General features: G+C 49.1%; 1 protein-coding gene across 8 annotated transcripts in view; it reads left to right on the top strand.

Moving 5' to 3' along the window:
• The window catches only part of CACNA1C (calcium voltage-gated channel subunit alpha1 C), a 587470-nt gene that overhangs the window by 461316 nt on the left and 100065 nt on the right, over positions 1 to 26089 (top strand). For all 8 annotated transcript variants that reach the window (XM_023756704.1, XM_023756709.1, XM_023756710.1 and 5 more), the window contains 7 exons: positions 4862 to 4888; positions 9361 to 9521; positions 11053 to 11278; positions 22277 to 22484; positions 23432 to 23552; positions 25070 to 25184; positions 25940 to 26060. In XM_023756704.1, coding sequence (XP_023612472.1) covers positions 4862 to 4888; positions 9361 to 9521; positions 11053 to 11278; positions 22277 to 22484; positions 23432 to 23552; positions 25070 to 25184; positions 25940 to 26060 — 979 coding nt within the window. The remainder of the gene's footprint in view (positions 1 to 4861; positions 4889 to 9360; positions 9522 to 11052; positions 11279 to 22276; positions 22485 to 23431; positions 23553 to 25069; positions 25185 to 25939; positions 26061 to 26089) is intronic.

Raw genomic sequence — 26089 nt, 5'->3', positions numbered from 1 at the left:
CCTTTAAAAAAAAGTTTAGGGTGGACCAATGAGAAGCAGCACATGTGTGCGAAGGTCTCTGGCAGTTACCACAGGTGAGATGATGGAGGTGCAGGCTAGAGTCACATGTGGGGATGAAAGGATGAAAGGAGTGGAGGACTCTGTGCTCTGTGCGATGGAGCTGAGTCTCAGAGTGGAGAGGGGGTGGAAATGAGCCAGCACAAAGAAGCTGACTCCACCAGTGGGGCCATGGAAAGGAGAGAGGAGAGTAGGATCCTAGAAAGAGGGGGCTGGTTTCATCATAGTAAAGAGATGATCTTTAAGGCAAAAAAAGAAGTCCATGAAAATGGAGGGGCTAAAGGCTCTGGGATGGAAATGGGAGTGCCTACGAAGGAACTACTTAAGAAGAGGGAGTGGACTTCAAAGACAGTTTGAGACACTGGATTCACACAGGAAGAAGGAGCTCCGTCACCTCTGGGACTCACCAGGAGATGGGAGAAGAGACCTTTGGTCAAGAGCCTGCAGTCCAGCACTGATCCGCCCTGGACCTCAGCTGGCACTTCTGCTCTGATTCTCGGTCTCCTCCTCTAGGGAAGGAAGGGCTGGCCTGATGGTACCTCAGGTGCTCTCAGCAGAGGCCAGGGGTCCTAGGAACCGCGGCAGGGCTGGGACAGGAGACCACTTTCACCTCTTTCACATATTGGGCTTCCATGTAAGATTTCTGGAATAAAACACCCTGTAACTTGATATTTGTGGACCATAGATCCAGCTCTCAAAGCCAACAGTTCTATAAAGAATATAGTATCAGAAACAGGCTCTGCTGAAGATATGATAGGAGTCATAGCAAATGATCTGTCAGCTCCTCCCAGAGGAGGGTTAGGTGTCCTAGGGACCTGCAGGTCAGGAGATTCAAACTAGTGAGTCACCAGGACATCGCAAACAGCTTGCTGAGCAGTGCGAATCCGAATCCACAGTGGAGACTGACATCGTAAATGTGCAATTGGCCTGCAGAACTATGTGACATGGTTGTTGGTAGGCTCTTTGGCCTGAGGGCAGCACTAAAAACACGACAGTGGTGTGAACCAGGGTGGGGTTTGCCAAGCAGACCCAGAAGAAGGCCCAGGCAGTGGGGAGTCTGTGTGGTGTGGAGGGCAGCCCTGACATGACCATGGGGCCAAGCTGAGAACTGGAGGTGACGTGTGCATTGGCCTGGGAGCCCTGGAAGAGTGAGTGGTTGGGAAGATCGAGTGAGGGCCAAGTGGGTTCAGTGAAAGAGCAAGAGGGGTAATAGAGAAGGAGACTCTGGCCAGGGTGGGGAGCAACTGCCTTCAGTACCTAGTAGCTCCAGTACTAACAGCCATGGGAGGTGTTGCAGCGATAGAGATGAGGAGGCAGTCAGATGTGTGTCAGCCTGGATGGTGACTCCAGTGCCCTCTGATTTATGTTAAAGGCAAATTGGGACAATTCTGGCAAATGCTACTTCACACAACAGGGAGTAAACATATGGTGCTCATTACTCTAAGAAGGGGAGAGAAGCTGAAAATAGAAATGGCTCCCAAGAAGTTCAAATATTTGTCAAATAATGACAAATGCAAATTGAGTAACAAAGCAAAACAAAAAGAGTTTTGGGGTTTTCTCTAGTTTTGAACTTCAATATCAAAGAAAATCATAGTTTCCTAAAAGGTTTGTCTTGGAGGCCTAAGCAGGAAAAATATCTTGGATTAGATGTACCCCAGGTCCAATCCATTGGAACTGTTCTGATGGTCTTATGTGTTAAATTCTAACTTTCCTCATCTCCCTGCTCTTTAAGAATCCACTTAAAACACTAGATAGGGTTTTTAGGATAGGATGGGGTGGCATGGGATGGCATGGGAGAATAGAATAGAATAGAATAGAATAGAATAGAATAGAATAGAATAGAATAGAATAGAATAGAATAGAATGATAGAAAAAGCCATCAAGCTTATGAACAAGCTGTGTGCGCCTTATTGGGGTTTGGAGAAGCTGGAGGCTCTACTGTTCATTAGAAGGAAGCATTTGCCACACGTGAAACAGCCCAGGGTATAGAGCGGTGCACCCACCTACTCCCCACCTGGCTTACTCACACAGGGGACCAGTGCGAGCAGCTTTCCAAACCCTAAGCCGGTGGTTACCTCCCAGGAGGTGAAAGGCTGCAGAGCGATGGGGTCCCTCTGTTTTTGTGGAGCGGGTCCCACTGTCCTCTCACACCTGTCAGGGAGAATGGAGGCATCAATGCACTTGGGCTTTACAAGACTTCTAACCTCAGCTCTCCAAGGGCTGGGTTTCCTGGGTCTCAGACACATGCCACTTGAACAGCACTCTCTCCTTCCCAAGTACAAACACTTAAGTAATATGGTGCTTAGAAGGGGATGAATGTTCCAGACTCAGAAAGCCTGAAATTAAGCTCACAATCCCTGAAACAGCAACAACATAGAAATCAGTCTCAAAGTGTGGTCCAGGGTTATACATCAGAACAAGCAACTAAGTGGAAAAGAAAGTCCTGCTCCCTTTCCTCCTCCTCAGAATGTGCCAGAATGCCATGTGAGGACCCATAGCTGATGACCATGCCTAAACTCAGGCCAGGCCCTCATTTCAAAGTCACCCAGCACCAATCCTTCCCGGTGTCCAATTCCCAGAGTCACTTCCTTGGAAGATGTGAACATTCAGATTTCGGTTTCCATATATGGTGGATTTAAGAACCCAATTTTCTGACTCCCTTGGACTGCAAGAGAGAGCCTTGTGGGGAAGGGGCTGTGGTCTGCACTGACGGGCACTGCAGAGAGGGTCATGGAGACGTTTCAGAAAGAAGGCCGAGGGCTGGCCAAGCTCTATGGACAAAGCCTCAGAGATCATGGTCATCTGCATTGGCTTCTGCAAGAGTGAGAACTGCCCGAAGGTGCCATGCTCAGCCCAGCCCTGCTGGAGAACAGAGCACCCTGGACTCCCTGCCACCCAATTAGCACCTGGAAAACATTTGTTTCCCCATTAAACTGTGACTCTAAATAAAATGCTGCCCGGCTCCCTCTCCCCCTCCCACACGCTTTGTTAACATGTGATTAAACCCTCCAGCCCTGGCAGGCAGTCTTTGGAGGCGGGAAAAGGTTATTAGCTAACGGTTCAGAGCAGTAAAGGCACTTGGCTCAGATTCTCAGTGCCCCAGAGATATAATTATCTCATGCTCGATGGCTTTGCCACCTGCCACATCTTCTGGTTTAATTTTTTTAAATAAAAAACAATGAGAGGGGTTGTTTTCTTGCTATGCAACAGAGCTTGCTTTGTGCTGAGCTGGATGACACAGGCTTGCAGCAGTCGCCTCTCAAGTCCCTGCTCCTGTTTTCTCTTGGCATCTCTTTGTCTCTACTGTTCTCTCCATCCCTTTTGCCACCTCTAACTTGGATTTTGTATCTCTCTGTGCATCCACCTGCAAGCTCTCCAGTGTTTACTCCCTGACACCAAGCCTTTCTGACCCATTGCCTTCAAGTTTCTGTCTGAAGTGCTTCCTCTCTCTCTCTCTCTCTCTCTCTCTCTCCATATATTTATCTCCCTTCCTTCCTCTCTTCTTCCCTCTCTCTTCTCCCATCCTGCCTCCGTCCAGCTCCCCTGGACTCTCCTATGTGAACTAGGTGGTCTCAGGGCCTCCTTGAAGGTTCACCTTTCAATGGACCCGCCCCATACAGTGACCCTTCGAATCAGCCAGCAGCACACCTGCCCGGTGCTCCTGCCCAGAGTCCCCCAGGGCTTCCGGGCTCCACCTGGCTGCCAGCATGCTGGCTTTCTCCTCAGGACCCATGGCTTCCTTCAGGCCCAGGTTGCTGCCCTCACCAGGACTGTAGTGCCTTTCAGTGCCCAGCTGGCTCTTGTGCTCATCTTCACTTCATAGCCAGCGTTGGCCAGGCTCCTGTTCAGAGGGCAGTGGGGTCTCCCCGATGTGTTTCTGCCATGGCCTCTGGCTGGTGAGACCCTCCAGGTCTCCACCTGTACGGCTCCCTGTCCTGTACGGCTCTTCCCAAGGCGCCTCCCTGTCCTGTACGGCTCTTCCCAAGGCGCCTCCCTGTCCTGTACAGCCCTTCCCAAGGTGCCTCCCTGTCCTGTACGGCCCTTCCCAAGGTGCCTCCCTGTCCTCTATGGCTCTTCCCAAGGCGCCTCCCTGTCCTGTACGGCCCTTCCCAAGGTGCCTCCCTGTCCTGTACGGCCCTTCCCAAGATGCCTCCCTGTCCTGTACGGCCCTTCCCAAGGTGCCTCCCTGTCCTGTACAGCCCTTCCCAAGGTGCCTCCCTGTCCTCTATGGCTCTTCCCAAGGTGCCTCCCTGTCCTGTACGGCCCTTCCCAAGGTGCCTCCCTGTCCTGTACGGCCCTTCCCAAGGTGCCTCCCTGTCCTGTACGGCCCTTCCCAAGGTGCCTCCCTGTCCTGTATGGCCCTTCCCAAGGCGCCTCCCTGTCCTGTACGGCTCTTCCCAAGGCGCCTCCCTGTCCTGTATGGCTCTTCCCAAGGTGCCTCCCTGTCCTCTATGGCACTTCTCAAGGTGCAGCTTCCTAACACGCTGCCTAACCTGACCTCACGGAACCTCATTGTAGATGCTGGTTATCAGAGAGCACCGGGCTCTCCTGCTCCACTCAAAAGACACTGGATTTATAGACTTGTCAGTGGGACAGGCCTCAGTCTCCACATTGAAACACACAAGCACACCAGAAGATGCTGACAAATAGGTTCTCTCTTCAGAGTTGTTCTAAGTCACACCACACATCCATCGGGTGCCCACAGATAGTCAGCAGGGGACATCGACTTCCCTGGCATGGCTGAACACCTTTGAAATGGAAGGGAACGTGTGTCATCTGCTAACGTCCCCCTTTTCTCTTTCAGCCACCGGATCTCCAAGTCAAAGTTCAGGTAAGTGCAGGACATGCTGCTCTTCCTTCCCTCTGCCCGCCAGCTCTATCCAGTGCCCTTCCAGGAGGGTGGAAGAGGGAGGGGTGTTCTTCAAAGGGGGAACTGCCCTCTTTTGTATGCTAGAAAGAAGAGGTTTGGGGGTTATAGCAAGCAAATAATCCAGGGGTTGATACGTGTTGAATTATCTTTATCCATCAGTCTTTTGGGCAGCACCATCCCAAGGCGGCTGTGAGGCCTAGTGTGCCCCCTCCCTTATAAGATGAAGTCCAGTTAAAATCACTGCCACGTGGTTGTTTGCTGCTGCTCTGATGCTTCATGTCCATGGGCCACAGTGAGATATGAGCGTAAGGGTTTGGGAAGCACACAGGATCACCACGCGGCTGGGCTCCGGACTTTCCACAGAGGCTATGGTCTTCAGCCCCCTCTGCCTTTCCAGTCTCACCTTCCTCACTCCCCTGCACATACCCTTTGTTCCAACCCATGGAACTTGCATTTACTGAAATGTTCCCTGTCCTCTCGTACATCAGGGCCTTTGCCTGGAGCCTCTCTTCTACCTGATTCACTGTGTCCCCATGTCTTCATTTGGAGAACTCAGACTTTTGTTACGAGCCTCAAATGTCACAAACTGCAAAAATGTCTGCAAACTCCCCAGGGGAAGTTATCCGCCTCCCTCCATTCCCATAGTGCTTTGCTCATAACTCTATCACAGCACTTACCATACTACACACCAGTTATTGGCTCACATGCCTGTTGCCTTCAATAGGTTCTGCATGCTCCAGAGGTATTAGTTCCAGAGAGTATAGCTGAGTGCCAGCCCAGTGGTAGGCTGTTCACACATGTGTATACTAAGGTTTCCACTACAGATGCAAGACAAATGTGTCTGCACTTTCTGGTGTCGGATTGTGGCAGCCAAGACTGAATGGAAGAATATAGAAGAGCAAAGAAATACAGGGGGGAAATGGAGAGCGAACTTTTGCAACTTAGAAGTAACCTTATAGACAGTGAAGAGCCTGTTTTACTCAAAAAAAAAATCTCTAAAATTTGAGTTTTAAAAAAATCAAAGCATTCCTGATCATTTACTCAGTTTAGCAATGACAAATAATGGAAGTTGAGCTTAAAAACTGGCCTAATCTATTTGCAAAACTGAATATACAAAGTTACAGTTTATTTAAAAGAAATATTAGAGCAGAGCTTTTAGGAAAAATTCTGCAAATTAATGACTTACAATATTAGAATTAGTTACAATGAGGAACTTTGCAACATTTGGAGCTTCCTGTTCAGAAGAGGATTTAAACAGTGATGGAACAAATGATTCAGAAAGTCTTATGCAACTTGAATGGATTAATCAGATAACCTGTTGGAGCTTCCAGATCTCCACTTTCTAGAGTTCTGAAGTGGGTCCCATGGAGTTTCTAGAATTTTGGAGGACTATCTGCCCCATGTTCAGTGAAATGTGCCTCCAATGTTCCCTTTACTTCTTCTGTCTCATAAGCAACAAGGCACCCGTATTTGCCCCCATCTCTAATAGTCTATTTTTAAGTTACTTAGATATAAAATAATTAAATTTAATGATTTTCTGTGTTACTTGTTCTCAGTTCTGTAGCCACTAGAAAGAGCCTGAAGTGTCCATCATTTTGACGTTGTCTAATATTCTAGAGATGACTGTCAAAAATTATGTGCCAAGCAAACTCTCAGGAGCACGGCCCTCTCCTCACACCCTCCCTCTTCCCTGGGTCTCAAGAGCCCCGAGGCCCAAAGCTTGTCTCCAAGGAGCTTGTCTCCAGCCTGTAAGAGCTCGTGAAATGGACGGCATGTACTGTGAGTCGACAACAAAGTGCAAGACAGTCCCTTCCCCTAATTGGAGATACGTGCAGTGCCAGATAACTGGGAAGGCATTTCCTCTGGGAACCATTTCTGGCTCCTCTGTGACTGGCTAGGATGCCTATGTATGTGCTCTGCTGACCCACCTTGGCACTGACCATGCTCTGCGATTGCTTGCTGAGTGGTCTGTGCGCCACGTGGGTTTTATGCAGACAGAGGCTATGTCTGTCGTGCTAACTGTTGAATATCTAGTACCTGGCCCACATAGGTGTTCAGTAAGTACTTCTTGAATATATAACTAAACAATGATGCTGACAATGAGTCTGACAGGAGTTCTAAGCCTGGGAAGACTAGAAAAGTACTCCAGGGAGAAGCTGGGATGGATAGGACGTAGAAGGGGAGGGTCTGACAGTGGGGGGACAGTCCATGTGGAAAGGCAAGCGCAGGGCCCATATTGGGAAGAGGTGAGGAGGATCTGAGGTGAGTGAGCAGAAATTTCTTAGGGGAAGCAGTGGAGTAGAAGTGGATTAGACACAGTCATATCTATCCTTCTCTCCCAGGTCTACATGGGAAAGTTCTATTTCTAGAGAAAATGACTTTCCCAGTTAGTGTGAAGGGAACTAAACAGCAGGCACATTTCTCCTCCCTGTTTTATCATTTAATTTCTATATCCTCCATGCATATGTAAACACAAATAAATTCACACATTCTAATAAACCATTGCATTTATTATACAGTAGGAAGCGTTGCCAGGAAACCAGTTGTCAAGCAAAGCTATATTTTGAAGAGTGGGAGGTGTATAATTATCTTTAAATACTTTCTCGGGGTAGTAATTACCCCACCCCCACCCCAGTTCAAATCCACGTGACTCTTGTGAATGGCTGTGCAGGGGAACGGCACAACTTAGGGATACCACCTGTCCGTGACAGCCTCTCCTTCAGGGGTTCGAGCAGAGCAGTTCCAGACCCGTGGACAGGCCTGACCATGTCACCCCTGCAGCCACTAACCGCAAACCCCAGGGAAAGAGGAGCTTAATCTAAGTTCTCGGCATAAACTGACTTCAAGTAGTCTCCTAACACATAAAAGAAAGCAAACTTGATTCCTTTGGACTCTGAATACAAGCATCAGTGACTTCTGTAACATGACATTGTATCTAAAACATTTTTTGAAACTACAGTGTAAGCTATTTAAGATCCGATATGACTGTCCTGATAATTCATTTCTCATGAAAAAAAAATTGTGTTACCAAATTTCTCTACAATATTAATAACCATAATAATAGAAGAATCAGAGTCCTGCCCGGGCGAGAAAGACTCCTCTGTACCGAGGTCTGGCCACCTCCAAAAGTCGCAGCTCACTAAGGACCAACCACCAGGGACTCAGTCCCCTTCCTGTACCCCTTTGTTCACCCTCTCGTATCCTCACGCTTACCCAGGGTAGTAAGTGCATCTGGAAACTATAATTTTCTGACCCGAGGCATTTCTTCTCTGTGTAGTGACTTTTCCCTAGGTAGCAGGTAAGTGTCCCCCACAAAGGTGTGGTGCTCACTGGAGAGGGCATTCCAGCACCCACAGTGATAATAGGGGCCAGATTAGAACATGACCCAGTGAACCCTCCCTGCTCTTCCCTCCCTGTTCTGCAAGCCAAAAAACCAGGTTCTCCCTGTGGTTCAGAGGAAACCACACCCTTCCCAGATGTACGTCCCACTTCTCTAATCTTGTTGCACCAGGGTTTGGTAAAGGGATTATCCAGGGACAGTAGGTAGAAGTAATCTGGGATGAGTGAAGGGATCATCAACAGCAGACGTCTCCCTCCCTGGAAACCTAGAATACAGATGTGAGTACAGATGTTCATGGACATTACTCCACAATTCTGCTCTGTTTCTCACCTGCCTTCTTTATTACCCAAACCATCTTCATTTCTCCCCATCTTCAACTGCCCACTGGGTTTCTCCGCGGGACCTGCCAGCCCCTCAAATGGATTTCCTGAGCTGAGCTCCCCAAGCTCCATATGGGTAACTTACCAGTTAGACGAACCACTCTTCCCAGTCACCTCAGCTAGAAATTTCCACTCTCCCTTGCATACCTTTCTCCATTCCTTTCTCTCTTACCCTGCACATCCAGGCAGGCTCAAAGGCCTATTGGTTTTGCCTCCAAAATTGGTATCAATTCAGTGTCCTCTTTTCCATGAATAAAGCTACTGCCTTCCTCCTCTTCAACCTGGATGGCCGAGAGAGCATTCTTCATACTGTTCCTCGAGTAGAAGTTGACAGAGTGGTTGTTTGTGTTGGTTGTTTCATTTTCAAATCAAACCTCATCATATCATTCTCCCTCTCGAAGTCCTTAGTGCGGCCCTCTGCGTGGCCTCCCAGGCATCCTCTGCCTTCTGTCCTTTGCAGCACAGGAACTTGTTTCAGTGTTTGGTCAGCAGAGTTACACATCCAGCTGCATATTTTCTCTGCATTGCAAGGATGAAATTAGGGGTGTGCTTTAAACACGCCACCATAGAATTACGAGATGTGACTTGTTTTCTTGGGTTCATCTAGCGTAGTGGTTCTCGGTCATGCTTACACAGTAGAATCATGTGGGGAAATCTGAATTTCATAGCCACCTCCCTCCCACCCTTCTCTCCTCACCCTCACCCCTTTCCAGTCGCTACTGGCGCCGGTGGAATCGGTTCTGCAGAAGGAAGTGTCGTGCCGCAGTCAAGTCCAATGTCTTCTACTGGCTCGTGATTTTCCTGGTGTTCCTCAACACGCTCACCATTGCCTCGGAGCATTACAACCAGCCACACTGGCTCACAGAAGTCCAAGGTGAGAGGCAGCCCCTGGCGCTGTCCTAGTTTACTCTAGCACAAGCATGTCAAACTCAAAGGCTAACACGGGCCAAATAAACAGCATGCGGCCCACGGGCCACAAGTTTGACATGCTTGAATCCCAGGGAGTGAGCCCTCACATGCAGAAGGTGGACAGGAAAGCATCCATGGCTGTGGCTCTTGGCAGGTGCCATGCTGGGGACACCAAGAGCCTGGCAGCTCGAAAGTCCCACAGTAAAATGCCCACCTCATCGTAAACAAGCTGGCTCACCTGGCTGGGTCCATGCCATCTTCCTGCCCCAATAGTCACTCTTGGGCCCAGGTGACATGGACATGTGCTGCACCTAGTTTGGCTCTCTCAGACCCTTGGCCGCCGACTTCCCAGAATGGGTTTTCAATCCTTTAGCTTTCCTGTTGCCTCCAGGTATACGTGACGGTAAGTCCAGGTGGGCTGCAGACGTGAGGATGAGGTGAGCAAAAAAGCAGGGGGGAGGGCAGCTGTGGCCTGAACACGGGGAGCCTCCTCGGCGGGTAGTTAGTGTCCAGGCCCTTCCCCGGAGCGACCCCTCGGAGAGGCCCTCACTGGCCACTCAGCACCGCCCCAGGCATCAGACAGACACAGGGGTACACTCCAGACTCAGATGGCCTGGCTTCGCCTCTTGGCTTATTGGTTTGGGTGGAGTACTCATCTCTCTGAGCCTCACTTCTTATATCTGGAAAATGGGCAATAATACTTACTCTCAGAGCTGCTGTAAGGAGAAAGAAAATAAGGCTGCAAAGCTTTTGTAGTAGATATAATAGCCCCCCACACACACTTATTCTCAGTTTCACTTTCTAAGATTTCAGTTACCTGTGGTCAATCATGATCTGAAAATATTAAATGGAAAATTCCAAAAATAATTGTGGCTGGGTGGTTAGAGCATCACCCCATGCACTGAAGGATCGCAGGTTTGATTTCTGGTCAAGGACAGGTATCTGGGTTGCAGGTTGGATCCCCAGCCCCAGTCATAGCATGTGTGGGAGGCAACCAATCAATGTGTCTCTCTCACAATGATGTTTCTCTCTCTTTCTCCCCCCGCCTACTGCCTCCCTTCTTCCCTTCCACTCTCTATAAAAATCAATGGAAAAATATCCTCAGGTATAGATTAACAAAAATAAATAAATAATAAAATTGCACACTGTTCTGAGTAGTATGGTGAAGCCTCGTACTGTTGCAAGTGTGGATGTACAGGAAAAACAGTGAATATAGGGTTCAGTGCTATCTCCGGTTTCAGGCATCCAATGGGAGTCTTGGACTATATCTCCTATGAATAAAGGCGATTGCTGGACTTGACAAATGGATACCTCTTTCCCATTGATTTGGCCCTAATTGTTCTGTTTTGGTGGCTGTGGATGGGAGAGGTGTCCTGGCTGGGAAGGGAGAATTAGTTTTTTTCAGTGCTGATTATTGCTGTGTTTTCTTTCTCCTCCTCCCTGTGTTCCCTCCTCTCACACCTGTTTGGATCCCATCCCACTCCTGAACCTGCCAGACACGGCCAACAAGGCGCTCCTGGCCCTGTTCACTGCGGAGATGCTGCTGAAGATGTACAGCCTGGGCCTGCAGGCCTACTTCGTGTCCCTCTTCAACCGCTTCGACTGCTTCATTGTGTGCGGGGGCATCCTGGAGACCATCCTGGTGGAGACCAAGGTCATGTCCCCCTTGGGCATCTCTGTGCTGAGATGTGTTCGGCTCCTGAGGATATTTAAAATCACCAGGTATTGCCCTCCGCTCACGGGACTCGGGGAGACGTTGGCGCGGAGGGCAGGGAGGCAGAAAGGCCTGGGCGGGAGAGCAGCTGCTGTTCCCAGAGGGGTCCGGCGGCTCCATCAGGGAGGGAGCTTTGATTCACTTACATGGGGTATCACTTAGAAGTCCCTTTGACTGCTAGTACCAGAGACTCAGCTCAGTGCTGTAAGCAAATTAGGGATTTGCTCGGCCACATAAAGGAAGCCCCGGTGGCTTCAAGATGGCAGCAGGACCCCGTCTCCTGGTCGCTTTGCCAGCCTTAGGCCTGCCTTCCACCCCAAGGTCACAAGGTGGCTCTTGGAGATTGAGCCTTCCTGTTGGAATTTGAGGCAAGCAGGAGGGGAACGACGGGGACACCCACCCCACTGAGCCAGCTGTCCCGGGAAATCTCCCCACACCTCTGTTCTCATGACCCCCCAGCTGTGAGAGACAGAAACGCGGCCTAGCAGGTGCAGGCTTGGCTCCGAGGTCCCTTAACTGAAGAAGGGCCATGGATATTGTGCCACAGGGGGCTTTCATCCCTCCTTCCCCATGCTCGCCCCTCTGTCCGTCTGTCCATCTGCCAGGCTCTGCAGTGATTTCCATGCAGAGGACAAGCCAGGCAGGGGTCGGGAGTGGGAAGCATGTTCTAGGACAATCATTTTCAACTGCGTTTTGACCCATTTGGAATGATGAAATCAGTTTATTGGATCACAACCGTCATTTTAAACAGCTTTCTTGAGATGTAATTAACATACGAATAAATTCACCCCTTTATACAATTCATTTTTATATGTATTCAGAGCGTTGCAACCATCAGCACTGTCTGGTTTTAGACCATTTTCATCACCCCTAAAAGAGACCCCAGACCCATTCCTCATTCCCCACCCCCCTCCCAGTAGCAACACTGACTGACTTTCTATCCCTTAGATCTGCCCACTGTGAGCATTGACCTATGTGGACTCAGGTCGTGCATGGTGTTTAGCTTCTTTCACTTGGCATAATGGTCTCCAGGTTCCCCCACTTGGTAGGATGGATGATACTCCATTCCTTTCTTGGCTGAATAACGTCCCATTGTATGTTTCTTGGCTGAATAACATTCCATTGTATGGATATGTACCCCATTTGTGTATTCATTCCTCGCTTGGTGGACATTTGGTTTATATCTGCCTTTTGGCTACTTTTTGGTATGGATGTATGTTTCCATTTCTCTTGGATATGTGCTTAGCAGTGGACTATTTGGGTCATTTAGAAACTGTGTTTAAGGTTTTGAGGAAACACCAAACTGTTTTCCAGAAGCTAGGCCATTTTACATTCCCATCAGTGACGTATAAAGGTTCCAATTTCTCCACATTCTCGCTTTTCATGAAAGAGCTAAATAGAGTAAGGAAGCATCAGAAGGCCTCACATGAACGCATGCATTTTTTCATCAAAATCTTTGAGATATATGTCTGAGTTGTAGTATAATATATATTTCTCACTGTGGGTTGTGGTCAGCCCATGTCAGAAGCACCTGGAAGGAAGCAAGCCCCTCTCCTGAAGAATCTGCTGTGGGGCCTGACTGACAGCAGGAGCGCGGAGGCCATCGTCGGGATTGTGTTAGAGGAAGGGGGTGGGTGGGTATCTCCCATTCAGGGCCCTGGAGGTAGGCAGATCCTGCTCAGAGTGTTCTGAACGTGACTGAGTGAGTCGCCGGGGGCCCATAAAACATCCCTAGGTTCTCAGCAAGCACCTCGCACACCTTGCTCCTACGGTGTTGTCAGGGGTCAAATGGGAAAATGATTTAAAGTGTTCACTTCAGGCAGAAGAGTGCCAGGCCGAGGAGACACACCCGGAGCATTTATTATTAATCTAATTGTAATTGTTATTATCAGAGAACACGGCCTACACATACACACTCTCTTACTTTTGTTTCTCTACCATGTAATACTGTGACAAGCCCTGCTGGGGGACCTGGGAAGAGGAGGGGAAGGTTTAGTGCCAGACAATAGACTTAAAGTGTATGCAGAATTGAAATCCACAAGTTTGACACTCCTGAGCAACAAACCCCCCCCCCCCAAAAAAAGAGCTCTTTATGAATGTCCTGAATATCTTGGCGTTTCAGAAAATTCTTGGTTTAGAATAAAAGTAGCAGAAATATAGTAACAATCATTGTTAACGTGCAGCAAGGCTGGCTCTGTGCCAGACAGTGTGATTGAACTCAAGTGCATTTGCTCCACTAATCCTCACAATTACCTGTAAGAGAGGGTGAGGATACACCACTATGATCATTATTCCCATTTTGCAGAGGAGAAAACTGTGGCTTAGAGTTAAGTCACTTTCCCAAGGCCACACAAACTGCTCAGGGGCAAAGCTGGGCCTGTGCACCGGAGGGTCATGGGTTCAATGCCCGGTCAAGGGCAGGTACCTGAGTTGCAGGTTCTTTCCCTGCCCCCTGTCAGAACCCGTGTGGGAGGCAACTATTGAAGTGTCTCTCTCACATCGATGTTTCTCTTCTCTCCCTCTTTCTCTCTTCTCTTTCCCCCCTTCCTCCCCCCTTCCACTTTTTCTAAAAATCAATGGGAAAAAATATCCTCAAGTGAAGATTAACAAAACCAAAAAAAAGGCACCTCTGTGTGCCTGGCTTCTGGTTCTGTGCAGCTCATGACCATAAACTCGGAGTTGATGGCTAAACTGTCTTGTTGTCTGTGTCCCTGAGACAGAACTTAAGGGACTAGCATACTGATACTTGTTAGATAACTGTGGATTTTATTTTCTCCTTCTGGGGTCTGGTGATAGCTATTTTTAATTTGCAGTTTCTAGAACCTCTTAAATAATTCTCAACGTCCATGTGTTTGGGGGTTTTGTTTTGTTTTTTGTTTTAATTCCTATATAAAAGAATTTTGCTTTTAGATATCGTCATAGCATCTTGAAGAGATTTAACATTCATTCTATTTTTAATCAATGATTTATCTATTTATAATCTGGAACTATTGCCAAGAAATTATTTTTTAACTCTGTCTTTATTGGAGAGCCTCCCATAGTCCCTCCATGAGAAAGATTAGTGTTGTTTTCAGATCTCTATAAACCCTGTAAACAGAATAATTTCATTATCTATTTGGAAGCTTCAGCAGAGGCCATCATCTTCCTGTTTTCCAGTCTCCAAACCCTCTGGGGGCTTTTGGAAAACAACAAAAAGACTAACTATGCAGGGGAATCCCATGCTCCCTCTGAACCTTGTCCCCAGTACACTCCAGAGACCAAGAAAATGCCTACGACATGGCCTGGGGTGGGCACTGGGCCTTGAGGCGGGTCATCTGTGCATGGTCCTGCCACCAAACAGATTCTGTTAAAATCTCTCGGAGAATACTTTGCAATGTCTCACTACTGGTTCCACAGTGTGTTCTGAATCAGTGATTGCGATTCTCATACTTAGTTGAACTTGTTAGGAGGTCTCATTAAGGACCCGCCTCTAGAGATTTTGACCAGCCAGTGGACAGTTCGGTGCTGGTGGTCCAGTGACTTCGCTTTGAGAAACACTGGCCTAATTTTCTGCTGCTGTCCTTTGTCCACTTTTTGCCTAAAAGGTGAACCTTTGTATATAATTGGAAACCTTGATTTCTTTCCCCCCTCCCCTTACCCAAGGATATGCTTTTTATTGATTTTAGCGAGAGAGGGAGGGAGAGAGAGAAACATTGACGTGAGAGAAAAACATCAATTGGTTGCCTCCATCCGTTTAAGGGTACTTGTATCTCCGTCCCTCTCCTGCTCTGAGTCTGTCCCCGGCTTGAGTCCTGTGGAATTCTCCCTTCTCTCCAATGACAGAAAGTGGCCTGAGCCTTGTTTGAACTGAAACTTTCATCTAGTGACCCTTTTCTTCAAATAGCTCAGGGTTGGGACCTTTTCATTCTAGGTACAGAGCAGAGCATCGCGCTTGCTCTAAGGGAAAGACCTTCACAGTAACAGTACCAATAGCTTTGGGTGCTTTGCAAACGCTCTACCCTACCTCCCTTCTGTCTCAGACAGGGCCGTAACTAAATTTGTCCTGAGAAGTAAAAAAAAATAAGAAAAGAAAGAAAAAGAAAACCTCCTTGTGTTGGTGGCAATGATCTATTGCTGGTGGCATGTTTATAAAGCAAATTTCAGTGTGTAGTGTGGGCTTCTGTATACCACCCTAAGAACGGGAGCGGGAGGCAGGCAAGGGGGAAAGGATTCAGTCATGTGAGAAAACCTGGGGAAGCAGGTTCATCGGTGAGGAGCTCGGCCTTGCCCTTGCCTCTCCTGCACCAGCCACAGGGACAGCAGGACTCAAACCAAGAGCAGGCTCGGAGCAGGAGAGGGACGGAGGTACAAGTACCCCTGAACAGATGGTGGCAACTTAAACCCAGGGAGGCACAGGGGAGGTAACAAAAGTGAAGCCGGGGTCGGCAAGTGAGAGAATTCAGGTAACGAAGAAACTGGTCGGGTCAAAAGCCCTGACGTGCACCTGCTTCAAGGAGAAGGCAGTGGGCTGGGCTGACGGGGGTGGGTGGGCAAAGACACACTTGGAGGCAGTGACTCAGAGCCCCTGAAGGACTGAAAAGAAAAGTTGACCCCAAGGATGACTGCGCAGATGGAGTGTCTGAGGATGGGGTGGTGTGTGCTTCGGGGCTGCATCCCGCAACCTGGATGTGGACACAGGTGTGCGGTGCTCTGCAGGGAGGGCGCTGAGTTCTGGGCTCCTCTCCGGGGTCCGGGACATTCACACTTGGTTCTGCAGCTGCTTGCTTTTCTCCAAAGCTCTTTCTTTTTGGGGTGTGAGTGTGTGTTTCATAGTTTTAATGAATTAGGATAAAAGCCTCGGTTGATTGCGAGTATGCCATTAACCTCTCTAGCTCACCACCAGCTAATGTTCCTCCGAGACCCGTGCATCGCCAGACCTCAGGCCATGGCTGTAATGGCCATCAAGAGCCAGACTGACGCTAAGGAGAGTGCCTGAGGAGCTGGAAGGGCTGCCCACCACTTTGCCTAAATGGTATTTCATGCCACCCTACCCAGAGGCTGCCCGGCCCCTCCATATCTCATCGGTATTAATGATGAGGAGACCCCCACACCATACCTGCTATCAGCTCAGGCACGTCTGGCCCCAACCCCGCCTCTCCTCTGAGCCCTGGGTGTCCTTGGCCACAGCGCCTCATTAGCAATCTCTTTGTCTTAGTCTTAGTGTCCCCCACATGCGCATGAGGGACAGACAGGCTTCTGTTCAACACGCTGGGACCCTCATGATGTTTGAAGGAACAGAAGTGCAAGGGGCAGCCCAGTGCGGGCGGCCCCCACCCTGCCCGGGTTGAATGGGAAGCAACAGGGGTTTGAAGGCAAACAGCACAAACTACCATGATCTCCATTTGTCTCAACTGCATCTTACCTGTGTGACTGGCTCAAAGCGTGGCGTCTGTTCAGCCAGGTGTTTTTCGTGAGGAGGGCGGTGGTGTCAGTGAACCTGGCTGCAGTTTGGCTCTTAAACAAAGGCTGCCTCGTGCCCTCAAGCCCACGGCCTTTGGTTTGCATGGAGTTCTTCCCAAAGGGAATCCCATGTTCTCAGAGCTCTGGAGATCCTGTGCCAAGGGTCTCAACACCATAGCCGCCCAATTTTCTATAGGGCAAATGGGCACATAATAGCTTTTTTCTTTCTTTGTTTGTTTTTATATTGAGGTATCATGACATATAACATTATATTAGTTCCAGGTGGGCCACAGAATGATCTGATGTGTCTATATAGTAGTCCCCTTATCCACGGTTTCTTTGTTTCAGTTGCCTGAGGTCAAACACAGTCTGCAACTATTAAATGGAAAATTCCAGAAATAAGCAGTTCATAGGTTTTAAATTGCACACTGTTCTGAGGACAGTGATGAAATCTCGTGCAGTCCCGCTCTGTCCCACCTGGGACGTGAATCATCCCTTAGTCCAGCACTGTACACACTCCATGCCGCTGATCAGCTGGTCACAGTATCGCAGTGCTTGTGTTCAAGCAACCCTGATTTTACTTAATAATGACCCCAGGCACAAGAGTAGTGATGCTGGCAATTCAGAAATGCCCCAGAGAAGATGTAAAGGTACTTATGCATAGGAAAAGCAGCATATACGGGGCTCGGTGCCATCTGTGGTTTCAGGCATCCACCGGGGTCTTGGAATGTATCCCCCCGTGGGTGGGGGGACTGCTGTATTGTGAAATGATCACCACAGTAAGTCTAGTTGACATCTGTCACCACACATAGTTACCAAAAATATCTTTTGTGATAAGAGGATATTTAAGATTTAACTCTCTTGGCAACTTTCAAATGAGCAATCCAGTATTATTAATTACTAGAGGCCCGATGCACAAAAATTTGTGCACTCGGGGGGGGGGGGGTCCCTCAGCCCAGCCTATGCCCTCTCACAGTCTGAGACCCCTCGGGGGATGCCCACCTGCTGGCTTAGGCCTGCTCCCCAGGGGATTGGGCCTAAACTAACAGTCTGACATCCCTCTGGCAGCCCGGCAGCCCTCAGGGGATGTCCACTTGCCAGTGGGGAGCAGACCTAAGCTGCAGTCGGACATCCTTAGCGCTGCTGAGGAGGCGGGAGAGGCTCCCGCCACCACCGCTGTGCTGGCAGCCATCAGCCTGGCTTGTGGCTGAGCAGAGCTCCCCCTGTAGGAGCTCACTGACCACCAGGGGGCAGCTCCTGCATTGAGCGTCTGCCCCCTGGTGGTCAGTGTGTGTCATAGTGACCAGTCATTCCCAGTCGTTCTGCTGTTAGGGTCAATTTGCATATTACCCTTTTATTATATAGGATAGAGGCCTGGTGCACGGGTGGGGGCCGGCTGGTTTGCCCTGAAGGGTGTCCCGGATCAGGGTGAGGGTCCCGCTGGGGTGCCTAGCCAGCCTGGGTGAGAGACTGAGGGCTGTTTTCAGGCTGGCTACACCCCCTTCAGGGTGGGGGTCCCCACTGGAGTGCCTGGCCAGCCTGGGTGAGGGGCTGATGGCTGTTTGCAGGCTGGCCAAGCCCCCCAGCGGGGACCCTCACCCCATGGGGGTGTGGCCAGCCTGGGTGAGGGGCTGAGGGCCATTTTCAGGCTGCCCTTCATGGTGGGGGGAGGGTCCCCTGGGGTGCCTGGCCAGCCTGGGTGAGGGGCTGATGGCTGTTTTCAGGCTGGCCACGCCCCCTGGCAACCCAAGCTCCCAGCCTCTCCTTTTTTTCTTTTCTATTTTGGCGGGCTGGAAGCAGGTACCTGGGATTTATTTATCTTCTATAATTGAAACTTTGTAGCCTTGAGCGGAGCCCAGGGCCGGCCAGGGCAGGCAGGAAGCTTGGCTTCCTCCATCGCCAGGGGCAACCCAAGCCTCCTGCTCACTCCAGCTCCATGGCTGTTGCCATCTTAGTTGGGTTAATTTGCATACTGGCTCCTGATTAGCTGGTGGGCGTGGCTTGTGGGTGTAGCAGAGTGGCAGAGTGATGGTTAATTTGCATCTTTCTTTTTTATTAGTGTAGATAGTAGCCATTCTGTAGATTGCATAGCCATGACCAATTTATTTGTTAACTGGAAATTTGAACCTTTTGAACCCCTTCACTCATTCAACCTATCTCCCACCCCTGCCTCTGGCAACCACCAGTCTCTTCTCTTGCTGCATAATACAGGGTGTCCCCCCAAAATATATACACACTTTAATAGCCAATACCTATTAAATGAAAGTGAAATGTACTTTATAATTATTCAAAGTGTGTGTATACATTTTTGGGGGACACCCTACAATTTGACATGAGATCTGGCAATGGAACAGTCAGGAATCTCAGACACTTGACCCATGAATTTAGGGAAAGAAATGATGTGGGGGAGGTGAAAATTGCCACTCCTCACTGTTGGGCCAAGTATGTGCATGTGAGAAGTCCCGCCACCACCCCACCTGTTCCGACCACGCACACCTCGTCCCCCTGCCTTTCCCACCTTAATCTACGTGTCAACATACTCCCTTCTGCTGGGAATTCTCATTATAAATATGCTCTAAAGTTGCTGGTTTCTAAACATTAGTTGACTGACAAGTGCTGGAGTGGTCACGTGAGAATCACGTGAGGCCCAGAGCCAGAGACTATGATTTCATGGTTCCGGGGGGTCCTGGAAATCAGTATTTAGGAAACACAATCACTGTTCTCAGTGGTTTCTTCTCCAGCACGTTTGGGAACGCTGCTCAGATGTAAACGGGAAGGGCAGTCTAGCCCCAGAAAGGCTCTCTCACTTCTTGTTTAAACAAAACAATGACTACAACTTCCAGCCTATAGGGACCCCAGGCAGTCCGCCACACGTACTGGGTTACACAAATTTTATCTGGGGACAGCGATGAAGAGAACAGAACTTCTGGTCCCTGCCCTCAAGAACTCAGAGCCAATTCTGGTGAGACAAGACTGTCACAATGAAAACACTCAACAGTGTTTGTAGAACAGATACAACTAAGTGTATGATGTTCTGCAAACAGATGGAGAATGACTGGCTCAATTCGGAAGGAGAAAGGAACGTTAAAGGAGTTCATATTGACATTCAAACTGGTGCCCCACCTGCTCTGTCACTTCCTATGGAACAGTTCTCTGGAGAGACCTGTCAGGCTGAGGGTGTGGTTGTGAGGCTGCATGGGGGTGACTCGTATGTCACTCTCTTAAGTAGCGAAACCACTTCACTGTATATGTGCTAATAAGTTGGGAATGTCTTAAGTGGAGGAAATCTGGATGGTGACCAAGAAGGCAGAGAGCCAGCATGGAGCTTGGGGACACAAAATTTCTCTGTTGTTACACGTGCTGCTGACTAAGGCTGCCTCCCTTTTGCTACAGGGCATTTCCTTCTCTGAAACTGACCGTCTCATGGGTATGCAGGCCTACTCCAGCAGCCATAGGGATTTTCCCAAGCTATAATGCAGGACCTCAGTGTTTACTTACAGTGAAGAGAAGGTTGTTGACTATAAGGAACCACACCCATAGCCCATCTGCCTAGACTGTCCCTGTGAATGAAACAGGTTTTCCCAAACTTGCCTGCTTATCAGAATCCTCTGGGATGCTTGTTAAAAATACAGGTGTCTGGTTTCTTCGGCTAAATTCCCAGAAGTGGAATTACTGGGTCATAGGCAGTTCCATTTTTAATATTTTGAGGTAACTCCATACTGCTTTCCACAGTGACTGCACCAGTCTGCATTCCCACCAACAGTGCATGACGGTTCCCTTTTCTCCACACCCTCCCCAAAACTTGTTTGTTGATTTATTGGTGATAGCCATTCTGATAGGTGTGAGGTGATATCTCATTGTAGTTTAATTTGCATTTCTCTAGTAATTAGTGAGTTGAGCATTTTTTCATATGTCTATTGGCCATCTGTATGTTCTCTTTGGAGAGTGTCTATTCAAGTCTTTTGCCCTTTTTTTTTTATTGGATTGTTGTTGTTTTTTGGTGTTGAGTTTTATAAGTTCTTTGTATATTTTGGATATTAACCCCGTATTGGATGTATCATTGGTGAATATGTTCTCCAATTCAGTGGGTTGTCTTTTCATTATGTTGATGTTTCCTTTACTGGGCAAAAACTCTTTAATTTGATGTAGTCCCATTTGTTTATTTTTTTGTTTCCCTTGCTCAAGGAGATATATCAGAAAAATATTGCTATGAGAAATGTCTGAAATTTTACTATGTTTTATGATTTTGAGTCTAACAATTATGGTTTTGAGTCTAACATTTAAGTCTTTAATCCATTTTGAGTTTATTCCTATGTGGTGTAAGAAGGTAGTCTAGTTTCATTTACTTTGCACATTATCTGTCCAATTTTCACAACACCATTTGTTGAATAGACTATCTAATTTGAAAGAATATATGCACCCCAATGTTTATTGCAGTGTTATTTACAATAGCCAAGATTTGGAAGCAGCCCAAGTGTCCATCAGTAGATGAGTGGATAAAAAAGCTGTGGCACATTTACACAATGGAATACTACTCAGCCATGTAACAACATGGATAGAACCTGGAGAACATTAAGCTAAGTGAAATAAGCCAGTCAGAGAAAGACAAGTACCACATGATTTCACTCATATGTGGAATTTAATGAACAAACTGAACTAACAAGCAAATGGAGACAGACTTGTAGAGAGCAGGCAGACAGCTCTGGTGTGAGAGGGGAATATTGTCGGAGTGGAGGGATGAGCAAAAAAGAAAGAAAAAGAACTCATGGACACAGACAACCGTGTGATGATTGTTGGGGGTGGGGGAGAGGAGTGGGTGGAGGTGAAAGAGGGTATAATGGGGATAAGTGGTGATGAAAAAATAAAATAAAGAAAAAATAAAATAAATAAGATGTCAGATGTCTGAGCCTCAAATTACAGCTATCAAATCTGGATCTTCAGAAGAGAGGCTTTAAAAAAAAAACACACACACACACACAATTCTTTGGGCAGGGTACACTTGGGAAACTGCTAAGTGACACACCCTCTCTTACCCGTGGTGAACTAACTCTTGCCCCTGCTGGACAGCTGCTGCCGAGGCGAGGCTGAGGGGAGCATTCCTGGGGAGTGGAAAGTGTTTTTTCTATTTAAAACCCACAGTGGTAACAATATAACTACCCTGTTCAACTGTGCACCAGACACTCTACTGGAAGCTTTTTATTTTTTAATATCTCATGTAATCCTCCCAATAACTTACTGAAGTGTGGGTTATTGTCGCTATTTCCTCAGCGGGAGGCAGAACGACAGGAAGTTAAGTGACTTGTCCAAAGGCACACACAGCTAGCAGTGGCAGAGCTAGGTCAGAACTCCGTCTCTTCTCCATTACACGTCATCGATCCTGGGACCTTGAATCAAACAGCTGCACATTCCAATTGGGAGCTTACCAGCCCAATTCAGAACACCACCCCACGTAAAGGGGAAACGAGGAGGGAGCTGAAATTTACCTTAAACTCCAGTGGGTGTGTGAACGAGGAATGAAGTCTGGGAAAGCATAGGAGAAGGATGTTGATTCCTCGTTTGGTCCTCAGGTACTGGAACTCCTTAAGCAACCTGGTGGCATCCTTGCTGAACTCCGTGCGCTCCATCGCCTCCCTGCTCCTACTGCTCTTCCTCTTCATCATCATCTTCTCCCTCCTGGGGATGCAGCTCTTTGGAGGAAAGTTCAACTTTGATGAGATGCAGACTCGGAGGAGCACGTTTGATAACTTTCCCCAGTCCCTCCTCACCGTGTTTCAGGTATGGACTCTCCTCTGCTGGGCTTATGACCTGGGGGGTGGAGGTTGTCGAGTGGTGGGGGGAGTGGGGAGCAGGAAGAAGGAGCCTGGCAAGGTAGGGGGAAGCTTCACCCTTGCATGGGCAGCCAAAGCCAGCTAGATCAGCCACAGAGGGTCCATGCCAGGGGAACCTTGAGTTCCTTCTATAGTTTCCCCCACCCGCAGGCCCCCATGGAATTTCCCTGTTGGGTGGACTATTGATAAAAGATCTAAATGAGAGGTTTAAAAACTCTTCCTAGCCTTGGGGACCTTTATTCAAATAAATTCTACATGGAAGCCCAAAATATAAACAAATAAAAGCAGACTACTCTGTTGTGGGAGGGGAGGATGGAGCTCTGTCTGTCTATCCACCATGCTTGCCCCTAGAAATATATAGCTAGCCTATCAGATTTGTGCTTCCATAGATATTTTGGTTTAGGGCAAAGCTAAAGTAGCACTTGTTTTAGTTTAAAAGTAGAATGATTTACAGGTAAAAATGAATAACAATGTGGATGTTGCCAAAATCTTAAAGCTGGGACCCAGATGACTAATGTTTGGAGAGAACTGGGTTGTGTGTTATTCTCCCGATGTACACATTCACATTTGTAAAGGGGCCCCTGATGTCTTAACCCAAGGAATGGCTAGCGGTGGCCATCCCATGCAGCATATGTGGGCAGTGGGAGGTGCCTTGACCAGGAAGCCCTTTGGGTCACTTCTCAAATAATAGTGTGCCGGTGGCCATGCACTTTGAGGACGGGTCAGCCTGCCAGGTCCAGCTCAGTGGCCCAGGGAGGAGAGCTGGGGCATAAGGGCCAGAGGTGGAAGGAGATTTCAGGCGTTCTTGTTAGCAGAGTGGGGCAGGGCAGGGGAGTTTTGGGTTTGCTGTTGGTCTAACACTGTGTCCCTTATTGGTGGGAATGTGTCATTCAGATCCTGACCGGGGAGGACTGGAATTCGGTGATGTATGATGGGATCATGGCTTATGGCGGCCCCTCTTTTCCAGGGATGTTAGTCTGTATTTACTTCATCATCCTCTTCATCTGTGGAAACTGTATCCTTTGCTCCTGCCTCCCCACCCCTACCACCCACCCTCCCTCAGCCTACAGCCCGGTGCCAAATAGGTGTGCCCACAGGCCGTCACTCAGGGTGAAAACTGTGGTTGCCCATCCACAGGGCCCCCAGGCAAGTGGGGAAAGGCATGTTCTGGGGAAGAAAGCAGTTCCCAGCCCAGACCACCTTAGCTGGAGGAGGGGCTTGGTGGAAGGAGCCAGGAGCTGTGGCACAGGCGGGATGTAAGTTCATCTTCCTGTGCTGTTCTGCCTCAGCGCTGCCCGACTCCAGGAGGCGTGTCCTCCTCCTAGTTCAGGTGACCAACACCCCTGTGTTATCGTGTGCAGCCCCATGTGAGCTCACACAGACTCCCATGTGAGCCACCTAGATGGGAGCGCCTTAGCTGCCCTGGCCTCATGGGGATGGGAGGCTTTGTTGACTGAACCTCGCCCTTGACATGACCGTCATCTCTTCCCCTGCCTTCTGGTTAGTGCTCCTCCCTCTGAAGCCACTCTGCCAGCCTTTGGTCATGGGGAAAGCTGGACACGCCTCACTAGGCAGGTCCACGGGCAGTATTTTAGGGTCTTACATGTGGGCACTCCTCTCTGCCTATGGTGGTCACCTGTGAGGCTGTGTGCAGAGGTGGGAGGCCAAGTAGACCGGGGTCTAAATCACAGATGAATGAAATGCAGAAAGCATGGCCCTGGCCCCAAAGATAGGCTGGGCAACCACTGCTGGTGATATACTGGGGTGATAAAGTGATAGTAGCTGCTCCTCAGTGGGTCCTTGTGAGGGTCAACGGGTAAGGCCCAAGGGCAGGTACCCAGCAGCCTCTTGGACAAACCCCCTGCCCCCGGTTGTGGTTTCCCTGTGTGTGAAATGGTATGACTGTCGTGTCTGGGGGAGGAGGTCAGACTTAACAGATGTTAAGTCCCTGCTCAGCTATCCTTTCTTTGCTTCTACAGTTCTCTGACCCAGTGTTTCCATTCAAAGTTGGGGGTAGAGGGAGAAGACAAGGGCAAACAGCCACTTCAGTCGGGACTTGCCAAGCTCCACCGGACCCTGAGGGCCTCTGTAGGGGCGGCTCGCATTAAGAGTTGGCAGGGATATCAGGCCACCTCCTCAGTGCCCAGCTATAATGAACAGCCCTTAAGAGCCCTCTGCGTTGTTAGAGACAATGCTCTTCATAATGTCAATTACAGCCAGCCGTCTCTGTGGGGGAACCAATAATGAAGCCCAGCAATTAAAGAGCGAGGCAGAGCACTGCCTTCCTCCCTCCCTGCTCTAGCCTGAAAGCCAGCCTACTCTCCACCCCTTAGAAAACTCCAGGTAGCTAGAAGTGTGATGTGGAGGCAAAGAGATGGAGGAGGGACACCCCTGAGCTCAGCACTCCTGAGTCACTGTTGAGCTCCCTCTGTGGGGAACTCTATCCCTGCATGTCCTGCACCCCCTAGCCCCCTATGCCCACCAAAAACCCCAAGGCCAAGGGTCGTTTTCTTTAAGAATGGACACAAACAGATATCCTACTGAATGTGTTCTTGGCCATTGCTGTGGACAACCTGGCTGATGCTGAGAGCCTCACATCTGCCCAGAAGGAGGAAGAAGAAGAGAAGGAGAGAAAGAAGCTGGCCAGGTAACCCTCTAAGCTGCCCAGGCCCAGGGCCCCAGGGCCCAGTTCTGCAATGCCATTCCCATTGGTGGTAAAGAGAGATGAGAGCACGGCCTCTGCTGGCCTGTGTCCCTCCCAGAAGGGCACTGGGTTCGGGACTTCCTAGAATAGGTTGGGCCTCTCCCCTAATTCCTAGGCATTGCTCCAAAGTGGGGACCAGCATGAGTTACAGCCTCTGTGAAGGCATTGTATTCCCCCACCTGTGTAGGAAGTTGTGTTTTTCTCCTTTGAGAAAAGAGGTCATCGTAGGTGAGGGGAGCAAAGGATGGGAAGGTGGGAGCAACCACTCAGTGAAGAATTGTAACTCCAGGTGAAAGAGAGATTCCTTCTCACTGTTTTAAAGGCAAAATTGGGCCCTCCATTGTCTTTTCATTGTCTAGATGGGACTGTCCTAGGCCACAGATCTGCTGGGTACTGAGCCGAGTTCTCAGGAGCCAATCCTGAATGAGATCCCAGAACCTTTCTCTGACTTAGACGGGGCCTGGGAAAGGCCAACTGAGTACAGACAGCAAGGTGTGGCCAGCTGCCTGGATCCTGGGCCCAGCCCAGTAGCATTGGTGATGGAGCTGCACCTGCCTGTGCCCTGGAGAAGGAAGATGGACACAGGCACGGGAATCTGCTCCCACTGGCCCCCAGCAGACCTCGGGGCAGTTTCCTACCCCTGTTCCCTGTCACTCCAGTAAACATCCCTTTATGGTTTTCTCCTGCTGACCGGCCAGGACTGCCAGCCCAGAGAAGAAACAGGAGGTGGTGGAGAAGCCAGCAGTGGAGGAGACCAAGGAGGAGAAAATTGAGCTGAAATCCATTACAGCTGATGGAGAGTCCCCGCCCACCACCAAGGTGAGCACCGTCTCCTTCCAGGACCTGGG

This window comes from Myotis lucifugus, unplaced genomic scaffold (assembly GCF_000147115.1).
Source record: "Myotis lucifugus unplaced genomic scaffold, Myoluc2.0 scaffold_98, whole genome shotgun sequence".
NCBI classification, from domain to species: domain Eukaryota; kingdom Metazoa; phylum Chordata; class Mammalia; order Chiroptera; family Vespertilionidae; genus Myotis; species Myotis lucifugus.
This window is presented reverse-complemented; position numbering and strand designations above follow the sequence as displayed.